Source organism: Salvia hispanica, chromosome 1 (genome assembly GCF_029641045.1).
Source record: "Salvia hispanica isolate PSC_SH4W2 chromosome 1, Shi_PSC_v1, whole genome shotgun sequence".
NCBI classification, from domain to species: Eukaryota; Viridiplantae; Streptophyta; class Magnoliopsida; order Lamiales; family Lamiaceae; genus Salvia; species Salvia hispanica.
This window is the reverse complement of record NC_142692.1, coordinates 14758985-14780779: the sequence shown is the minus strand read 5'-3', so window position 1 is coordinate 14780779 and position 21795 is coordinate 14758985. Positions and strand designations below refer to the sequence as shown.

Here is a 21795-nt window from a genome sequence, read left to right as displayed (position 1 = left end):
TTAAACTAAACTTGGAGTTGAAATCTGCTACGCTAACAGCTAGATCTAGGCAGAACAGAAATCATGCATGTAAACTAGAAAACGAGACAATCACTAGATCTAAGAAACTATTTTCTAAATTACCTAGACCTGGGAAATGAACTGACGGTGGGGACCATTTGCTGAAAAGGTAAAGTACGGATGAAAAGCTGAAAAACAACTAACTAAAGTACCAACTAATAGCGACATCATCTTCTCCAATCAATTTGCATAAAATTTCAGTAAAAACAGAGATGGAACGTGAATCGGAAACGAAACAGACTGAATTTAAAGCAACTAAACGAAGAACAATTTAAAACTAAACAGATCTGCGACAACTAGACGAAGTAAAATGAAAAGAGAGCAAAAGTGTTTGATATCCATGCACAACTTGATTCCTCTGTTCAGATCCAACCTCGGATGCTAAATCCACTCTGGATCCAAGCATCCGACACAAACTCTGACCAAAAGCATACCCATAGCTACATATTCGCCAAACAACCACCGATCCACAACAACAATTCAGATCCACGACCTATTTCCCAGATCAAGCACAAAATTATCCAAAACAGAGAATAACATTCAACTTCTGAAATTAAACCTTAAAAACACAGAATTAACGTAAATCAACGCAAGATAAACACCAACATGACATAAACTAAATGCATAGATAACCGATAAGTAGCCAGCAACCAAATCGACTTCCAAAACGATGAAGTTCGACGGAATAAAAGTATGAAAAGCTGAATGTAAACAGGTTGTTTCTTCGCCCTCCGTGAGGACGGTGTTACGACTAACTTTCGCCGAAGATGAACCCCTAGAAACCCTTACTACCCCCGAATTCCCATTTTTCCCAAGTGTGTGTGTGAGCTGAGAGCAAAAATGATGTATCTGGCGTGTGCTGCATGCTCCTTTATTTATAGGCGTTGAAGTGGGTCCAGCGAGGTATGAATAGTCTTTGTTGCCCTCAGCTATTGACCTCCTTCGTCTAGCCATTTTTTTCTCTTCAACTCTGCTCATTTCCCTTCATTTTCCTCCGCTAGTCCATTGCCTCCAGCTCTTCCTGGATCTAGCGTCTCCTTCACACACCCGGCTTAAAAACTGCGTTAGACCCAGTAAAATAAAGTGTTTCTCACCACATAACCGATGCATGAAATTAGCCTTATCACAGGGACACTTCACTTGCTCTTATGGAAGGAAAAAGGATCATCTGGTCTTGATGTCTTGGCGGTGGAAGTAGGTTTGTGCAGGAAGAAATGGTAAAGTCCATGGTCAAGGATGCCCTTGAGAATGATTTCCTTGGTGCCCTGCTCCCTCACAAAACAAAAGGTAGGATGAAATTCAAAAATTACTCCATTGTCTTTAGCAAATTGGGAGACACTAAGAAGATTTCTAGATATTTGGGGAACATGAAGCAAATTATTAATAAAAAGAGATTTGGATAAAGGGTTAGAGTTTGACTTGAAAATAGAATTACCAACATGTTTAATCTTAATGCATTTACCATCACCAAGATGAAGAAGTTTACCTCCATTGTACTCAGAGGCTGAGTTGAGATTTCCAAAATCATTAGAGATATGATTAGTTGCCCCAGAATCCGGGTACCAAGATGTGGATGAGGAGGCATCAACATTATATTCTGATGGAGCATACTGAGGTGGAGCAGTGTGTTGAACAACATTCTGGTTCCTGGCTTGGACAACATTAGCAGTAGGATTCATCTGATTGAACCATCCTTGGCCTTGCAAACTTGGATTTCTCATTTGAGGAGGAGTTGGCACAAGTTTTGCTCAAAACGATGCCAACATTTGTCAGCACCATGGCCTGGCTTTTGGCATAGTTGGCAGATGATTTTGCCACCAGATCTTCCTCCTCTACCACCTGATCTGCCACCTCTTCCCCTGAAGTTGAAGGATCTGCCTCCATCTCCTCTATAGTTGTTTGAGTTGGTCCTCTGATTTCCAGCTTGTGCAAGATTAGCAGTTGGGATGGAGCCTTCTGTGTTGATTGAGCTAGTCTTCACAGCTGAATCTAGCCTTGTCTCAAAGCTCGTCAAAAGTGCATAAACTTCTCGCACAGTTAGTTCTTCTAACTTTGAAGTGATTGTGACTACAACCTAGTTGTAGTCAGCTCCCAATCCAGCAAGAATGTGCAAGATTTGATCTCCTTCGGAAACTTTGCAGCATGCTGCTCCCAACAAATCACAACAACTTTTTACTTTGTTCAAGTATGCTCTCAATGAGAGTGATTCCTTTCTTATGGATTGAAGCTGCAGCCGATACTGCATCACTTTGGCCTTTGATTGATGGGCAAAACTCGTTTCTATGGCCTCCCATATCTCCTGGCTAGTGCTTAGTCCCACAACCAAAATCATGATACTTTCTGAAAGTGAAGATTGGATCCAGTAAGCTAACCTCTGGTCCTGTATATTCCAGTTTAAATAATCTAGATTCACTCTTTCTTGAGTGGAGTTTGTTGAGGTAATGACTCGTGGTGGAGGGATCTGCTCTCCTGTCAGGAACCCTTCAAGGCCATACCCTCTCACAGCTGACAAAACATGATGTTTCCATATGAGATAGTTATCCTTAGTGAGCTTGATAGAGACTGATGTATTTTGTGGGAAAGTTTGATTTGCAAATAGGCTATAATTTGGTGAAGCAGAGAATTCATTATCATGCTCACTTGAGCTATGGGATTCAGCCATTGATATGAAGAAGCAGAAGCAAAGATAAGAAAAAGGGGGCCTAGGATCAGAGCCTAGGCTCTGATACCATGATAAGAATGGCCAAAAAACAGAATTTGCAACAAGATGTAAAAGAAGACATTGCAACTTGAGGAAGAAAAGAGTTTTTGCATTAATCTTTCATTGAAAATCAATGCGGCTGTTACAACTTTGTCTCTATATATACTATGCTAGAGAACAACCTAGAACATTAGTCAAACCCTAAATCTCTAACAAAACAAGCTGTAAAATCTGAACTACAAGACAATGTTCATTAAGAGAAATAAGGTGTGGTCCATCCTTTTTCAGGTGCTGAGATAAAGCCTGTACCTGGACCAATCAGCCGATTCCACCAAGCAGCACTTCCTTCCATGTAGGAGCAGCTAGCATTGACTCCAACGTGGCACAACTAGATATTATCTTTGACATTGGATATGTAGCATCACAAATCCTCTTAGCTGGCTTCTCTTTAGGAACTTCAGTTTGGATCACCATGTTAACAGTGAGGACAATAGATGTACGGTTTAAATTTACCCATCTTGCCTTCATTGGCTTTGTTGATTTGTCAGTTTTATTTTGTCCGTCTGCAATTCAATCTTTAGATGGACTTTGTTTCTGATGAAATATTGCTCTCCCCTTACTATAGTACAAAAAAGGCGAGAATAAAACGTAGGTAGTTAGATTTTAGGCGATTACTGTAAGCCAATCAACGAACAACAACAACCAATAAAACAACAAAACTTAAAAGTAAAGAACAAGCGAGTTACGTCGTTCGGTGTAAAACCTACATCCATAAAGAAGATGATCCACTCTTTATTCAATATGTCAAGATACAATACAAGAACTAGAATCATGAAACAGTCTTAGCAATCTATCTTGAATTATGAGCTCACGGAAAACACTGCTATGAATCTCAAAAATGATGACTCCCTCACAAAGAAATTGTTTCACTCTTTTCTCTAGGTAGTTTGTTCAGTTATGTGATACACATTGTGATACACGTGTGTGTGACAAATTTTGATGGAATGAAATTTGATGTATTTTTGTGTTTTTGAAATGGTTTTCATGCAATTTGGTGGAATATGGAGTAGATATTTTTTTGTGCATCGCCCACAATTTTTGAACTTTAGAGTATATGGTATGAAAATTTGCCCACATTTTCAATACAAGCCCTCTTTATAAAATTCATAAAAGACTAATTGTAACAAACAATGATTTTGTTTGTTTGTTCGTACTTTTATTTGCCCCATTTTCAATACAATTATTAAAATTCATAAAAGACAAATTGTAACAAATAATGAATATTGTTTGTTCGTACTTTTACGTGGATCTTAATTATCCTTTCATCAGACATTATGAGTCTCATTTGAATTCGCCACGGATTTTAAAAAATGAATAAAAGTGAGTTGAAATATTTAGTGGAATGTGACACCTACTTTTGTTATAATTTTATTTTATAATAAAATTTGAGTGGTGGAATGTGGGGCTCCCTATAATTTATAATAAAAGGGAACTCGGATTCCTATTGGCAGAGGAAGAGAGGTTTATAGAGAAATTGGATAATAGAATTAATTTTAAATATACATTAAAAAATTATTTTTATATTAATATTAATTATTGGTGTTAGGCTTAATTAATATTAGATTAGACAATTTTTTCCAGAAAATTAACTGTGATTGATCCAAAAATACGAGAGGAAGGAATGAGTCTCCGGCTGATTAAAAAGAGAAATAACAAATCAGAATTTTTTCTGTTGGATTCGAGTCCAACTTAAGCCCAACTTTTAGTCCAATTGGGTCCAAAAAATTAAACCCATAAATTTATGCGAAATGATAATAGTATATCGGGTCCATGAGCATTTCTTTTTCTTCTTCTTTTTTTTTAATGGAATCTACAGTTAGGGTATCAAACACTACTATCCCAATTTTAGATATATTCATAGTTCAACATACTCCCTTCGTCCCTGAAATTTTTCTTATTAATCCGTCCTTAAAGAGTATAAAGTTTCTAATTTAGGAATAGTTAAAAAACACATTATTTTATTTACAACTTATATCATTACAATGTGCTACTAATGATGTGTAGCTCACTCTCCACTAACACTACATACACTACTTTTTATTTCTCACTTTCTTATTTTACTGATTATATATTAAAATCCGTGTTAAACTAAATTTTATTATTTTTTTTGTAATGGAGGGAATAGTTGTTTCTTACCTTCTTTATTTATTTTGTTCCTTGGGCATAGGCAGCTCGCTTACTATTCCATAAATTTAAATAAATGGTGTGTGAATAGGGTTTCGGGTCTCTTTTAGGGGTGGCTCGGTACGGTAGAATGTCATACCTTATACCGTACTGAAAGTTACAGTATGAAAAACACCGTACCGATATCATATCGTATTTTTGGTATACCGTACTTTTGCGGTATACCGAACTGCGGTACGACATACCATTATACTTGTTATAACGGAAAAAAAATTTATAATATCCAAAATATTCAAAAAAATAATTTTAGCGTTCAACTACTTCAAAAAGTCCAAAACAACTAAACTTCATCACGATCAAATATTGTTCATACAGTCATTCTTTCTAAATTTTAGAATAAAACACTTGTTATCCATTGAATCTTGTGATCTAACGGTTAGGGTTAATAATATAACTTAGCTAATAATGTACTCCCTTCGTTTCGCCATAGTTAAGGCGAAACTTTTCGGCACGGAGTTTTAGAATAGAATATTGAGTGTGTTAAATAAATAGATAAAAAAGTAAGAGAGAGAAAAAAGTAGAGAGAATAAAGTAAGAGAGAGTAAAATAAGAAAGAGAAAAAGGTTACCATATATAGAAATGACTCAACTATGAAGAAACTTCTCGAAATGGAAAAATGACTCAACTATGAAGAAACGGATGGAGTACTACTATACTATTTTAGTAAACTAATGTAGTAGCATTTTAGTGTAATAATGTAGCTTGACTAATAATGTTAGTTAATCACAACCATCCAATCCAAGGATTCAAGGGTTGTGATATGTTTGATGTTTAACACTAAGAGACAATAGGACCCTAATACACCCCTATAATCAATCGGTATACCGAAACGTCGGTATATATCGACTATTCAGTATGCCGTGGTGTATAGCGGTATAGTAAATCTAATACTGTTACCGTACCGAATCTTTTGTTATGGTATATGGTACCGTACCCAAAACTACGCTATACCGAAAAATCGATATTTCGTTATTTTTTCAATACGGTAAGTTTGGTATTCCGGTATTTCGACATAATTCCCCACCCTAGTCTTGTTTTCGAATATAACCAAATCATTGCAAATGAATGAATTAGTGTGTACTCCCTCCGTTCCACAAAAGATGTCATACTTTCTTTTTTAGTTTGTCCTACAAAAGATGTTACATTTCTTTTTTTAGAAAAAGTTCTCCCTCACATGAATATAAAAATTATATTTTCTCTCTCTATTTAACACATAAAAACAAAACCTCCTAAAATCTCGTGCCGTTCCACAAATGTGACATCTTTTATGGAACGGAGGGAGTACAATTTTTATATTTATTCATATTTCACCTTCACGAAGAAATTCGTGGGAGATTTTGCCTATGCGGCTATCGGTATATAGGGACCATTTTTCTTCAAAATTATTCCGAATATTTTCATCTTTAGAGCATCCACTATAGGTGGACAACTTTTTTTTTTGTCCATAGCCACTTTTTATTTGTCCACAGCCACAAAAAAAAAGTGTCCGCAGCAATAGTGGACACTTTTTGGTGGACAAATTTCACTTTATTTTATTTGTTGTATATTTTAATTCAATTACAATTAAAATTATCGGACTAAAAATAATTAGAAAACGAGATAATAATAAAATTAAAAAGTGCGATGAGACCAAATATTCGTTGTATTAATGGATATCGGAAAATTACACAACGAACATTTTATAAAAAAAACATATAAAAACAAATAAAAACACCGCCACCATCTACTCGGTGGCGGAGTCGGAATCCTCTGCCTCTTCTTCGTCGCCCACTCCCCCCGGCGCCGCCGCCCCTGGCGTCGCCCCTGGACCAGTCAGCCCCAGATCCTCTCTGATCCTACACATGAGCTCATAGTATATCGCCTTGGTGATCGGGTCGGTGGCCGACTCGTAGAAACGGCAGTTATCTTGCAGTTGTTTCATCAACTGCACATTCAAGTTCCTATTCAAGACCACATGGGCCCCATGGTCCATGGACTGAGCTCCAGAAGGCGCCTGCGCGCTGCGCGATCCAGACCCGGGCGCCGAGTAGCGGGAGGAACCTGCAGACATTCGGGCGCTGCGGATACTGGCCTTCTGCCCCGGAGGGCGTGAACGCCTAGTGTGTGTATCAGAGAGCTCCTCCGTTTGGGCGTCGTTGAGGTCGATTGAATGTCCGCCGCTGCTGCTGCTGTAGTTCCCGACTCTGTTGCGTCTATTGCGCTTCGCCCCGTGACCTTCAGTCTCCTCTGCACAGATGGACTTGAATTTCGGGCAGTTCTCGAGAACGAGAAACTCCTCCCACTGGGTGAACTTAGGCTTATATAGCGCGTTGTATTGGGACACAGACAGAGTCTTCACGTCGGCTTCGTTGCGGCCACTCTCAGCGTTGATAAGGTTGTTGCCGTAGATGCCCGCGAACTTCCTGGTGGGTGTCAGAATCCTCCCAAACTTTTTTCGGATCTGTTCCGCGTCACGCGGTTTGGCGCCTCTCGGCTTGAACTAATTGTAGGTCAACAAAACGCGCTTCCAAAAGCCAATTTCGGTCTGATCGGTGCCAACACAGGGGTCTGATGTGACGGCATCCCATGCCCTCGCCACAGCAATCGACTCGTCTTTGGTGTAGTGCCCGCCCCGACTTGTTACCGCCGACTCGCTACCGCCGCTGCCATCCCCGTCGCCGTCGCCGCCGGCCCGCCCCCCACCGCCGTTGCCGCCGCCCCGCCCACCACCGCCGTCGCCGGAAGATCTCGTCGGCGGGGTCTCCGGTAGGCCCGGACTCATCAGCCCCATCATCTGCTCCAGTGTGAACCTATCGAAATCAGACAAAGGAGTCTGGGTGTGCTGGAAAGAGTGAGAAGGGGTATCCGGCCGCGGATGGTTGGGCAAGTCCATAGTGGGTCGATAATCTCCAAATGCCGAACGACCTAAATTCCTCTAATGAGAAGATTGACCCCGATATTGGATTTGTTGCCATGGCGGGGATGTCGGTGACCACGACTGGAATGGAGGGGGACTGGGACTCGATCCCGGGGGGTGGGACTCGATCCCCACAGCTGAGATGGCTGGGAAGAAGGATAGTATCTGTATCCCGATTCATCCATGCCGGGTGAATCTTCGTCTCTCCCGTGCATTTGGTATAAAATTTAGGGTTGTGAAATTGGGGGTGGAGTGAAAATGGGTGTGGAGTGAAAAATAAATTGGTGGGGTATTTAAATAAGCCAAAAAAAAATAATTACAAATTCGAATTAAAAAAAAAAAATTCACAGCCGGCGACCGCCGCGGCGGTTTTGCCGCGCAATAGATAGGCGCGGCGGCCGCCGCGCTTCTCTCTCCTCTGGCCCGTCCTCGCCGCAATCGCAGCGAATGCTCGTCCGCCCCAACAAATTCGTCCGTCCCGGGGCGGACGCCTCCTCCGCTATAGCCCGCCGCGGCGTAGCCGTGAACGGGGCGGCCGGCGCGCCGCTCCTATAGTGGATGCTCTTAATAAGCTATCACACAATCATACATTAGACGATTTAATTGCTTAAGCCGGAGAATACGGTTAGGGTTTCCGTAATCTGATTTTAACCAAATTGAGTGATAATTTGTTACCATAACTGCCAGAGATATGGTTAAAACTCCGCCGGCGGCGGATCCCCGTATGGATGCGGCGGCGGATCAAAACTCCGATATCGAGGACTCCGTCGACGTATCTCCGATTGAGACTCCGGCCACTGCTAGTCCGTCATTCTCGCGGAGGTTAACGGATATATTTCTGGAGGACGGTGATGATGATCTGTTGCTACAGAGGACCGATATCGGTGATGGATTTATGCAGTGGCTTGGGGCTTTGAACATGCAGGTGATGGGGGCTTGTCGTGCGGATGAGAGGTTGAAGCCTTTGTTGAAACTTAAAATCTCCGGCGGTGAGGCTGAGGATCGCCTATTAGCGCAACTCTGTGAGGTGTGTGTATTTCGGAGTCCTTTTCTCTGTTCTCCAATATTTTTCAACTGATCTAGTAACCAATAGCTCTTGAAGCAGCATTTCGAGCCATCAGAAGTTGGTCTGCTTGCAAGGTGCTTGTGTGTTCCTCTCGTTTCTATCCGCGTCGGGAAAATTAACAAGCAAGGAGCCCTATTATGCCCTACATCTGTGAGGTAGTTTCTTATATTGCTCTATTGACGTGTTTTTTTTTGCTTATGTTTGTGAATTATTGTAGCACCCGATCTTATTTGGTTGTGTGGCGGTTTCCCCATCTTTGTTATTGGTTTCAATTTAAGTTTGAACGATACATTCCTACTGAGAGTGCTTAATTAGTTTTAGGAGGGAGGGGGTTATGGAGTAAAAATGTTCATGAAAGAAAGAAAATACAGAATTTGTTAGTTATAAGATTATGATCTGCTCTATTGTGATCATTTTTTTTGTCCACTCTATCTAGTCTGTGGTAATTTTAAGATTATGTTTATGCTCATCTTTGATTGACTATACTGCTGATCTAGTTTTGGTTTTCTGAACTTGTCTATGTTGTTTTCATTTGATGCTTTCTTATCACAATAAATTGCTGTTCTAGTTAATTATATTTTGGACATAGTTCACTCTTTACATGCTAAGAGGCTGGAGGGGGTAGTATGTTGTATTTTCATGTCTGGTTCTTGCATTTGTTTAGGTTTTGTATTTGTCTTGTACTTTAATTGCAGACATCTCTTAATCGTCTCTAGACGGAACTGCATGCTGGATCATCTTACATGCTTGCACCTTGATATGACTATTCATAAGTATGAGGTGCGTTTGTTGAATATGTTTATCATATTGGGAATAGTTTATTGTAGTGGGTTGTCTATGTGATTACTCTATGTGATGTTTGTTGACCTTTGATGTTTTATTTAACTGATTTAGCTGCCTCAGTATTATGCTGCAATAGTTATTATGCCTATTAACTTTTTGAGAAGCTTTTAGTCCATACACCTTTCACCAAAAACTTTTGCTTATTATGTAACTGATTTTTCTCTATTGAGATTATGCTCTTTATAACATATGTTGTCTCTGTTCTGAAATGACTAGTTATCTCAGGAAACTATATTTTGTTCAATAATTGTGATAATTGTTTATTTTTCCAAGTGAAAATACCATGACATGGCAGAGTGTACTGACTTCCAAAGTGTTATTTTGTTGTTGCTCACTTGCTCATCATATTAGTTTATTTGGTGATGTTTCTATTTACGTTCTGATCTGTGTTTTGAGCTTGCCTTTGATACCTATCATCTCAACTTGACCATTCTATTTTATTTCATTGGTTTTTGCTCTGGTGATATATATCGCCATCCTTCTATTATTTCAAAGTTATGTTATGTGAATGTCCGGAAGGGATCACTTGCACATGCATTCTTGTAATATGTACACAAACATATTCTCTTCCATCACTCCTGTATTTTCACTTTATGAGTATGTTCTAGAATAAATGTAAAAGTTTTTGGTGTATTATATTTGGAGACTGAAATTCGAGAATATGCTTAATCTACTAAGAAGCTCTTATAATGATTTGAATTATTTAGAACTATCATTATTGCATTTGCTTTTAGCTATAATTATGAATATGGATTTCAGGAATAGAAATACTAGTGCTTGCTGGTTGCTATACATATTATAGCTGTTTGGCCATGATGACATTTGTGACATTAATAGATAGTAATGCTTTATCACCATTATCATATTATTAATTACCTTTACTATGTCTTGCTAGAAATGATTTGTTTTGTCATCTGGATCTTAAATGTTGTTGTGGCTTTGGACCATCTTATGTTAATATGTAGAGCTGAAGATATTTTTACTGGACAAAATTTGACTGTGTAGCTAATAGCCTACTTATGTGGACAAAAAATTGGGATGAAAATGTATAGTTAATCTATATTATCTAGAGAACATTTGAATTTAAAAAATTACTGAGGTTTTCTTTAATCGAATCGCTGCTTGATTTTTTTAATGCTATAAAATAATCTTGGCTAATTATCATTGCTTTTATCTCTTATTTTTTTGGTCACTCTTTTCTGAGCCTTCCATTTGTCTACTTGGACAGAGGAAATTTGTGTCTCACACTACTACCTGCTTCTAACCTTCGGGTCTCATTTAATGGGGATGATGGTTCTATGGAGATACTGGCAACATTAAGCTCAGGGGCTCATTGCACTGGCTTAGAGATGGAAGAGATTTCTGCAGACAACTCCAGAAGATCTTTCTTACTCAGGACAGTAGATGATATGTTTTTTTACTTTTGGTGCTCCGAGAAATCTCAGTTTCTAGGGAATGAAATGCTCAGAAAGGTATGATTAGTTAAACAATATACGCCGAGCTTGTCTATGTGCAGTTGAAATTGTAGTTCACGCTTCTCGTTTCTTGTTTATATAGATGAAGGATTTGCTTGTAAGAAAACCTTCCTTGGCTGAATTAACTGGAATAAGTGATGAACGTCTCAACTCCTTTGCAACTCAGCTCAGAACTTATCTTGGTGGATCAGTAGCGAGTAATTCACAATATAGTGGTGTTCTTCCATCTAGCTGTCCTTCAGATGATGATTCATTATATTCTGCTGAGCTTCATTTTCCTCAGTCTTCAGTTACTTATGAGAAAAGCTCAGAATCCGAGCAGTACGGCCTTCGAGGGTCAGTGACAGACCTGAACCATCTTAATGGTCTCTATCCCAACTCTGATTCATCTGAAATGAGCCTGCCAAATAAATTGTCCTCTAATTACGTTACTGCTAGAGAAAAAATGATACTAGTTGGGGATAACAGTGCTTTCCCCAACAGCTTGTCTCTTGCAGCGACAATCAATGCCGAACTATCAAATTCTATCGGCTTGGCCAAAGGAAAGCTTCCTGAAGCAAATTCAGTTCACCCATTTTCTGCTCTAAATGCCGTGGATGCATTTAATAAACCTTTGGATCTCCCTCTCTGTGGCTCGAAAGTGCAGGTTCATTCGTCACGCTCATCTCATTTGTCTCCTCACTACTGCTGGTGTCCTCCCGCAGCTTCAACTCTGCACTACACTCTCAGGACCTCTCAAATGTCAACCGAATCTCTTCATTTGCCTCCACTCTCTTCTCTACTGACCTCTAAATCATCTCTAAGCTTGTCTGAAGTTCCAGCTATGGATTTTCCTAGCTTTCAGCCTGAGCCATTTATAACTAGCCTAGCAACCTCACACCAGATCCCAACATTTACACCTTTGATGTGTGATCCAATCATCCACATTCCCATCTATTCATCCGGCCCAGGATACTTAGTAAGTTCTGGCCCGGCCTTTACAAATCATGTGGATCCTCTCATCTCAAGTTCTGAATCTACTGCCGAACAAAGTTCTAGGGAAACACTTCGCATGCTCATTAATAGCACCAACAGCCAACCCAACTCAAAGCGGATGGAGATGCTGCCGCCTATGTTGAGCAGCAGCAACGTCAAGCCAAACATACTCAGTATTGGAGGAAGCAGGGGGTTTTCTCCTGTAACAAGAGGCGTACATGCTGTCTCAGATGGTCCAACGAATAATACAAGCTTCATGTTTCTAACGGAGAAATCAAAGGGAGGTGGTTTTCACAAAGTGTGTTCCAGCAGAGATGATTCAGTTGATAAGGAGAAGCCACATGAAGCTGGGGATTGGGAAATGAATAGCTAGACTGCCCAGAGTGAGTATTTTTCAGGTGGTTAATACTGTTTTTGTCAACAAATGTTTTTAGGCTAGAGAAATAGTTGTATAATGTAGCAGTAGTGTAATCCTCAACTTTTGTGAAATGAAGCATATTTGTTTCTTTGCTCTAGTTTTTTGTTTCTTGCGCTGATTTCTTCTGGTGGGGTAGTTATTTTTCAATCATCATTTATTTTTCTTCTTGATTCTATTGATTGAAGACTTTTATAATGACTGGGTACTATGTCTAGTTGAAGTAGTGTATAGGTGTGTTGAGTTATTATATTAGTAAGGTGTTTGTTGGTGGTGTGTGGCCATGGTGATTCCACAACCAAATAAGTTGAGTAAATGCAAGTGGTTGGTGCCTCCAAGTGTGAGATGATGTGATGGTATTGTTAGAGGCCACAGAAACATAGGTGGACATGAGGTCCCATCTCATGTCTAGCTCTCTACCACTATGACACTAAAATACAACATCCATGTACATAGTTACTAGGCCAGGCCCTGGGCCTAGGTACATAATTTTAAATTCCATTTTATTGTCTTTTAATCTACCTGGATGGGAGGATCTATACAAATTTATAAATTTAAAATAAAATTATTACTCTCTATTTCACCAGAGCAAATAGGACCACATTTAACATCTAGTTTTTGGTAGGCTGGAAAGATTTCCTTTCTTCTTTATCCCTTCAAATGTTAATCTTGGTCAAATCTAATAAATTTGGGGCGCCTACACGAACCACTAACAACAAATATGTGAAGCTCAATTGTTACAATTGATTAAAGTTAAAGCACTACAAGATCTCTCAACAAAAGGATCTTTTGTTAAACAGTGAACTATATAAATATTACTACCTGATTTTTTTATTCTCGCACAAAAATTGATACCTACTCTCTATTTTATACACATCATTTTTAGTACCTTATAACAAAAATAATCCTAGATATCAAACATGTGATTTTGAGGCATAGAGGGTATCTTTAGAAATTTCTACTCCCTCCATCCACAAAGATTGTCCAATTTTTCCATTTCTATTTGTCCCACAAAATTTGTCTCATTTCACTTTTTACCATTTTTTATAGTGGATCACATATTCCACTAACTCATTTCTACTCACATTTTATTATAAAACTAATATATAAAAGTAGGACCCACATTCCACTAATTTTTTCTAACTCACTTTTCATTACATTTATTAAAATGCATGTCCGGTCAAAGTGAGACAGTCTTTGTGGGACAGAGAGAGTATTAAATAGTACTCCTTACGTCCCATAGTAGATGTCACACTTTCCTTTTTAGTTTGTCACACAAAAGATGTCACATTTCCTTTTCTAGAACAAGTTCTATCTCACATTAATATAAATATACTATTTTCTCTCTACACCTAACACACAAAACAACATCTCGTAAAATCTCGTGTCATTACCCAAATATGTCATCTATTATGGGATGGAGGGAGTACAAAAAATGTGATTACTTTTTAGTTTCTATTTCATCTTCTTTCTTTTTTCTTCATTTTCTTCTTTTTTTTAGTATTTTATACATACACCTAATTGACATTCATAATATAAATTAAAGATAAAATATCTAACTAAATCAATTGTTTAAACTAATTAAATCAATTGAATATTTTTAACTTAATTGTTTTATATTATTTTAGGACTAAAACACCTAACTAAATATATTCAATCGTTTTATATTTTTCTAAATATAATTTATAATTATAAATTTTATTAAGATTATATTGATCAGTTATTAATAAGATAAAATAATACTCCTATTAATAATAATTATTATTAGTAGGGGAGTGATCAATTGCTAACTAATTAGCAATCCCAAACTAAGACTAAATTTTAGCCATTAGATTAGAGCATCTCCAAGGGGAGAGGTAAATGAAGGGGTATAGTCATATAACTACCATATTTACCTTTTCTTCATGAAAAATCATTCTCCAAGGGGAAAGGTATTTGAGAAGGTATTATACCTTTTCCCATTTTGAAGAGGTATCTTTACCTCTCCATCAATGAAGAGGTAAAATCATATAACCACCATATTTACCTTCTTTTCATAAAAAATCATTCTCCAAGGGGGTAGGTATTTGAGAAGGTATTACACTTTATGTTTTTTAATGCATCTTGTACTAATATTTTATTTTTTTTAAAATGATATACCTTTCTATATACCTTTTATCCTTGGAGTTGATTGCTTTTTAGAAAGGTATATTGCACAGAGAAGGTATAAGCATGATATACCCTTTTCATTTACCTTCTTCCCTTGGAGTTGCTCTTAGAAGATCTAGTGGTTGAAATAATGTCACATGGATTATATTTTTAATTAAGAAAATTAATAAATAAAATTAGAGGGTATTAATGTCAATTCTCTCACATTAAAATCATCTTAAAACTTTAAATCTACGTAACTCTCTCGATTTAAATTATTTTTTTGCAAAAAATATATCAAATTAAAGATAATTTTATAAGGATTCCAATGAGATCTCAATTGCATATGTTCCAACGACGTTCGAATGATGAAATTTGATACTCCCTCCGTCCCAAGATAAGTGACCTACTTCTTTTGGGCACGGGATTTAAGGAATGATATTTAAATAAGTTAAAGTGGAGAGAGTAAAGTATGAGAGATGGAAAAGTAGAGGAGAGAAGAGAGAATAAAGTAGGTGGAGATTAAAGTAAGAGAGATGACTTTTTGCTAAAAGTGGAAATAGGTCACTTATAGTGGGACACCCCAAAAAGGAATACAAGTCACTTATCTTGGGACGGAGGGAGTATTTTTTATTTTAGTTTTCGTAAATGTTGATAACCAGATTTTTATCAACAAATACATCAAAAAATCTCAATAAAACCATGTAAAAATCTCAATAAATATGTGTTGATATTTTGTTGTACTAGCGTTGATATTCTTATTTCATATTGTTGATATTTGTAATACACTATGTTGATATAAAAACACATTCACGAAAATCATCATATGATAACATAATGACGATATTACCCTTTTGTTGATATTTTGTCTACTATTTATTGAGATTCGTAAGATTTAATCTCATTCACTTATTTTAAAATCTAAGGATGGAGATTTAGTCTTAATTTTGGATTAGGGTGCTATAAGCATTAAAATAAGACCCATTATTAGTATTTAATATTATATGATTTATATTTTAAATAAGTGTATTATTATTTATCAATTACGAGTTATTAATATTATAATAATATAATAATAATTAAATATAGTTAAAACTATAACTATAATGAAGTATGAATCATAATTTGAATTATATTAAAAAATAAATTAATACTAATTTATAATAACATAATAATTATATTATTAATAATAATAGTATAGAAGAGACAAATAGAGAAGTTATATATATACATCATTTTAGGTCATCTTTCGTGTATGCCCAAAAATGTCCTTCATGGCAAAATTGTGAAAATGTGATTTTTAGGATGTGTTTTGGGGTAAAAATTAGCATCAGGTACTCAAAATGTGATTTTTAGGTACCAAAAACGATATAAAATAAAAATCATGTACTATTTTTGTGCGAAAGTGAAAGATTAGGTACTATTTATATAGTTCACTTATTGTTTAATTTTACGAGTATATATAGTGATATAGATATAAATTGTTCACATTATGATAAAAATTACTATAAAATTTACATGTTTGAAAATTTTGTAGTAAAATTTATACAATTTCAAAAATTGAAAGAGCTATCATTGTAAAATAGGTCCATGTATTTTTTAATTAATTCTCGAAATTAATAAACTTTTAGCAATAGTTTAGTAAACTATAAAAAGAAGCATATTTTAGTTGTATGTGGTATTTCTTGATAATAATATTATGATTGATGTATGTCCAAAATCCCACACGGCCACACCACTACAATTAGCTTCAGTTCCCCATTTTCGATAAAACAAAAATTGAAAGGTCCTCCAAAAACAGTTGACATTGCAGGAAACACAGTGATCTTTTGTTGATTTTATACTCTATATAGTATATATATTCCTATGCTAGATTAATGGAGTACTCCTTATTCATTTTGTAGTATGAAATACGTTTAGCATACATTCCGCGGACTATTTTAAAAGATAAAAGGGACGTTCACATAATAACATCCATCGCTTAAAACTAACAACATTATTATTATTATTATTATTATTATTATTATTATTATTATTATTGTTATTATTATTATTATTATTATTATTATTATTATTATTAGAATGAACTAACAAAATAGTCTTTGGACTATGTGTTTATCTTGCTATTAGTTCTTGAACTTTCAAAATATTCCCATACAACTCTGGACTAAGAGTTTATCTCGAAAATAGTCATTTTCACTATTTCGTGACGAAAATACCCTTTTGGGGGGGTTTGGGCAATTTGGTCTTTTTACATTTAAAATGTGATATTATTTCAGTGATGTACTAAATCTGATATTATTTCAGAATTATCGTTCTTCTTCCCTTTTGTCATCCTTCACTTTGTTTCTTTATTTCAATATTAGATTTAATTTTATAAAATTAAATTTTAAATTTTGATTTTTAAATATCAATAATTTTTTTAATTATTAAAATTACTATTAAATAATAAATTAATAGTTTTAATCAATATTTGATAGTGTCTAATATTTAATCAATAAGGTACGACGACACCTTAGTTTTAATCAATATTTAATAGTTTTAATCATAAATAGATCATATAACACAATTTATTCTGAAGTAAATATGCATCTAATGTAATACTAATATAGTTTTCGTTTATTAATTTGAAAACAATAAAAATTAACTACAAGATTTCAACAAAAATTCTCAAGCAATTATTACAACCGAACGAATGCTAAATAGAATAGCTCTTATTTTTCCATCACGATTAATATGTACTTCTTCAATTCAGCTGAATATTATATTAAATAACAAAAATTAATAGTTTTAATCAATATTTATAGCGTCCATGAATTAATAGTTTTAATTAAAAAAAATTATTGATATTTAAAAATTGAAATTTAAAATTTAATTTTATAAAATTAAATCTAATATTGAAATAAAGAAACAAAGTGGAGGATGACAAAAGGGAAGAAGAATGATAATTTTGAAATAATATCAGATTTAAAATGTAAAAAGACCAAATTGCCCAAATCCCTCATAACCCCCCAAAAGGGTATTTTCGTCACGAAACAGTGAAAATGGACCATTTAGATAAACGCTTAGTTCAGGGTTGTTTGGGGATATTTTAAAAGTTCAGGGACTAATGGCGAGATAAACGCAAAGTTGATAAGGAATACTACTAAAGGATATTGAGCCATCATATCATGAAGTTTCGAGTTTGTTATTTTACACCGATGAAAAATTCCGGCAAATAGTATCATGATACGGATTTTTTTTTCGTAATTTCTCGACAACTTCGAGATTTTCAACTTCTTCAATATTTGAGGAGAGGTTTTCTTGAAGCACACCTTCCAAAATTGTTCTTCAATCTATTAATGTAGCCGAAAATTTTTCATTGGTAAAAAATAACAAACTCAAGTAAAGTTCTTAATATTATTTGTCAAATTAAAAGTTCACGAGAAAGACCAAACTTTTAAAAAGTTTTATAATATTGGGGGTCAATATCCCTACTAGTACCGAACGAGAATTGTAATTTGTATGGGACTATTTGTGCTGCTTTAAATATTTGGAATCCTTGATGTTCAATAATTTGTAGACCAGATGTGATGATATGATTATAGATTTATAGTAAAATTTTAGTTTTGGATTTCAAATTTATTTCCTACACTACTTATATTTTTGGTTTAGGAGATTGAATTTGTTATCCAATTCAGTGCACTTGATATCTTTGAATAATGTATGTTTTGTTTCTAGCAAACTTTATCATGTGTTTGAATTGTGTGACGACATGTCTACCCCTAATTTTATCATAAATTATTAGTTCCCATTTTGTTCTAATTTTTTATGTTTTATTGGAAGTAATTAATAAATAGATAAACCAAAGACGTTCTAGTAGGAATTTAATAGTGTGACGACATGTAACCCTAATTTTATCATAAATTATTAGTTCCCATTTTGTTCTAATTTTTTATGTTTAATTTTATTGAAAGTAATTAATAAATACAAACCAACCCAATAAGATTATAGGGGAGTGATCAATTGCTAACTTATCATTTAATTGCTAACAACAACTAATTTAAGGCCATAGGATTTTAGAAAACGTGTGGTCTACAATTTGCCACGTGTAATTTTTGATTTTATTAATAAAATAAAAAAAGATTAAAAAAAAACGCCAAATTAGGGTTTTAGATGAAAATGTCAATATAGTGTTTCAGAAATATCAACACAATGCTTTGAGAATGTCAACACGATGTTTTAAGAATGTTAACCCATTGCTTATATTGACATTCTACATGTATTATATTGACATATTTTATACAGTATGTTGACATTTCTGCTTTACGAAAAAATTGAAAAATTTTTGAATTTTTTTTCAAATCTTGACGTCGGAACATATGCATATATGATATCGTTGGAATCCTTATAAAATTATCTTTAATTTGATATATGTTATATGAATTTAAAGTTTTGGGATTTCTTTTAAAAGTTAGTTATAACTAAACATGTAGTTAATTGACATTAATACTCCTATTGATATTTTATGGAATTAATCCTATGGCTTTATTGACGTTTTTTGTTGATCGTATTGATATTTCTTGGTTGATGATCTAGGCCGTTAATTTGAATATCTAATGGCTATTATTTAGTTGTAGTTAGCAATTAGGTATTGAGTTAGCAATATAACACTCCCCTAAGATTATATCGATGAAATGAAAGAATAATACATTTATATAGTTGTATTAAGAGGAGTGATGAATTGCTAACTCATCATTTAATTGCTAACTACAACTAATTTAAGGTCACATGATTTTAAAAAACGTGTGGTCTACAATTTGTCACGTGTAATTTTCGTTTTTATTAATTAAATCGAAAAAAATTAAAAAAAAAACGCCAAATTAGGGTTTTGGATGAAAATGTCAATATAGTGTTTCGAAAATATCAACACAATGCTTTGAGAATGTCAACACAAATTTAGGATTGACATTGTATATGCTTTATATTGACATATTATCTTAGATGTATTGACATTAGCCTGTGTACGAAAAATACGAAAATTCTAGATTTTTTTTTTCAAATTTTGACGTCGGAACATATGCATGTAGTATATCGTTGGAATCCTTATAAAATTATCTTTAATTTGATATATGTTATATGAATTTAAAGTTTTGAGATTTCTTTTAAAAGTTAGTTATAACTAACGTGACATTAATATCCCAATTGATTTTTATTGGAATTAATCCTATAGCTTTATTGACGTTTTTTATTAATCGTATTGACATTTTGTGGTTAATGATCTAGACCTTTAATTTGAATATCTAATGGCTATTATTGAGTTGTAGTTAACAATTAAACATTGCGTTAGCAATATAACACTCCCCGTTGTATTAATTTATATGTTAGCTTAGTTCGAGCGTGTATATAAGTTAGTCGTGACAGGTTGAAAGTTGTTTGCTCATTAATGATTCTAATTAACTGAACCCACCTCATTATTTATCTATTTCTGTAACTTTTATCATAGCTGTACGCAACCAAACAAACATTATGTTGCGCAATGTTTCGTTAAATTAATACTATGAATATTAGGTATCCATCTATATATGTAATTCAATAATCAATACACATTAATTGAACGTCAATTATCTACAGGAAATTAATAGATATTTTTTGTTACTTTATTGTTTCTTCAATAGTATATCACGAAATATTGAATAGAAGATTAGAAGTATAATAAATGTTACAAACATATTGAGATTGCAGATTATATTTTGAATACAAAGTTCGATACATTAATTACTGATTACAACTTACCATTGTATCTAATGACATTTATAGATAGCGTTCTTACCAAAGTTCTTGGAAAGTATAAATACATTTACATAATGATTGATTAATGACAAGGGGAATTTGGAGTTGCTATGACATATCCCACTAAGCCTTGCTTAGTGCGATAGTACTCCTCCGTCCCTAAAAATTTATCATTTATTTTTATTTTTGTCCGTCCTAAAAATTTGTCATCTTTCCTTTTTACCATTTTTAGCAAGGGACCTCATATTCTATTAACTCATTTTCACTCACATTTATTATAAATAATATATAAAAATATGACTCACATGTCGCTAACTTTTTCAACTCACTTTTTATTACGTTTCTTAAAACTCGTATCAGGTCAAATGATGACAAATTATCAGGGAAGAAATGTGCAATCATTATTTAAAGTTTACATCTTCAAAATATAATATAAATACACAACACAACACAACTTGTGTTGTATCTTAGACAAGATTGAAAGGCATACTCCATGAAGATAAAATCAAACCGAGAGTCTATTTCAAATCAAATTTTCAAGAATGATAACATATATATAGGTGAGAAGAATATCAAAAATGCTGATTTGAGATAAAAGTTTGTCTAATTAGAAAAATTGCAACAAAAGTTGGATGATTAACTCTTCTTTGATTCATGTGATTAAAGGAACGGTATCTTGAAGGTGAATTGAAAATTTATTGGATTTTATTTTAAGATAATTGTAATTGAAATTTTATTTATCGGATTATATTGGTTGGATGATTAACTTTTCTTAGATTCATCCGATTAACTTTTTGTTGACTTATAACCAATCCCATATTTCCTCCGTCTCTTAAATTTTGTCACACTTTGACCGGACATGAGCTTTAAGACATTAGCTTTGTCACACTATCAAAAATGATAAAAAAGTGAAATGTGATAAATTTTGTGGGACGGACAAAAATGAAAAAAATGTGACAAAATTTATTTTTTAATTTTAATCATTTCGTGATAGTTAAAATTGAAACTAATATGTGAAAACAAAATGTTGTGATTTAACAACAAAACGACTTTATTTTTAATTAAAGTATGCTAATATATTCAAATCTAATGTAGTTTTGTTATTATACTCCTTCCTACTTCCGTCACATAAAAATAAGGGTATTTTCTATTTTGGAATGTCGCATAAAACTTCTATTTTTGGTAACTTCTTTCTCTCGAATAAGGTGTGTCATATTCTTC

General features: G+C 34.4%; 1 protein-coding gene across 2 annotated transcripts; it reads left to right on the top strand.

Moving 5' to 3' along the window:
* Positions 1–8244: 8244 nt before the first annotated feature.
* Positions 8245–12775, top strand: LOC125185654 (uncharacterized). 2 transcript variants are annotated; one of them, XM_048082215.2, is made up of 4 exons: positions 8245–8928; positions 9007–9122; positions 11039–11282; positions 11368–12775. In XM_048082215.2, the coding sequence occupies exons 1-4, from the start codon at positions 8593–8595 to the stop codon at positions 12631–12633; spliced, it is 1962 nt and encodes a 653-aa protein (XP_047938172.1). In that variant the 5' UTR covers positions 8245–8592; the 3' UTR covers positions 12634–12775. The 2 variants fall into 2 exon arrangements, with proteins under 2 accessions (XP_047938172.1, XP_088919364.1); XM_089063238.1 differs by having other exon boundaries at positions 8995–9122.
* The last annotated feature ends 9020 nt before the right edge of the window (positions 12776–21795 follow it).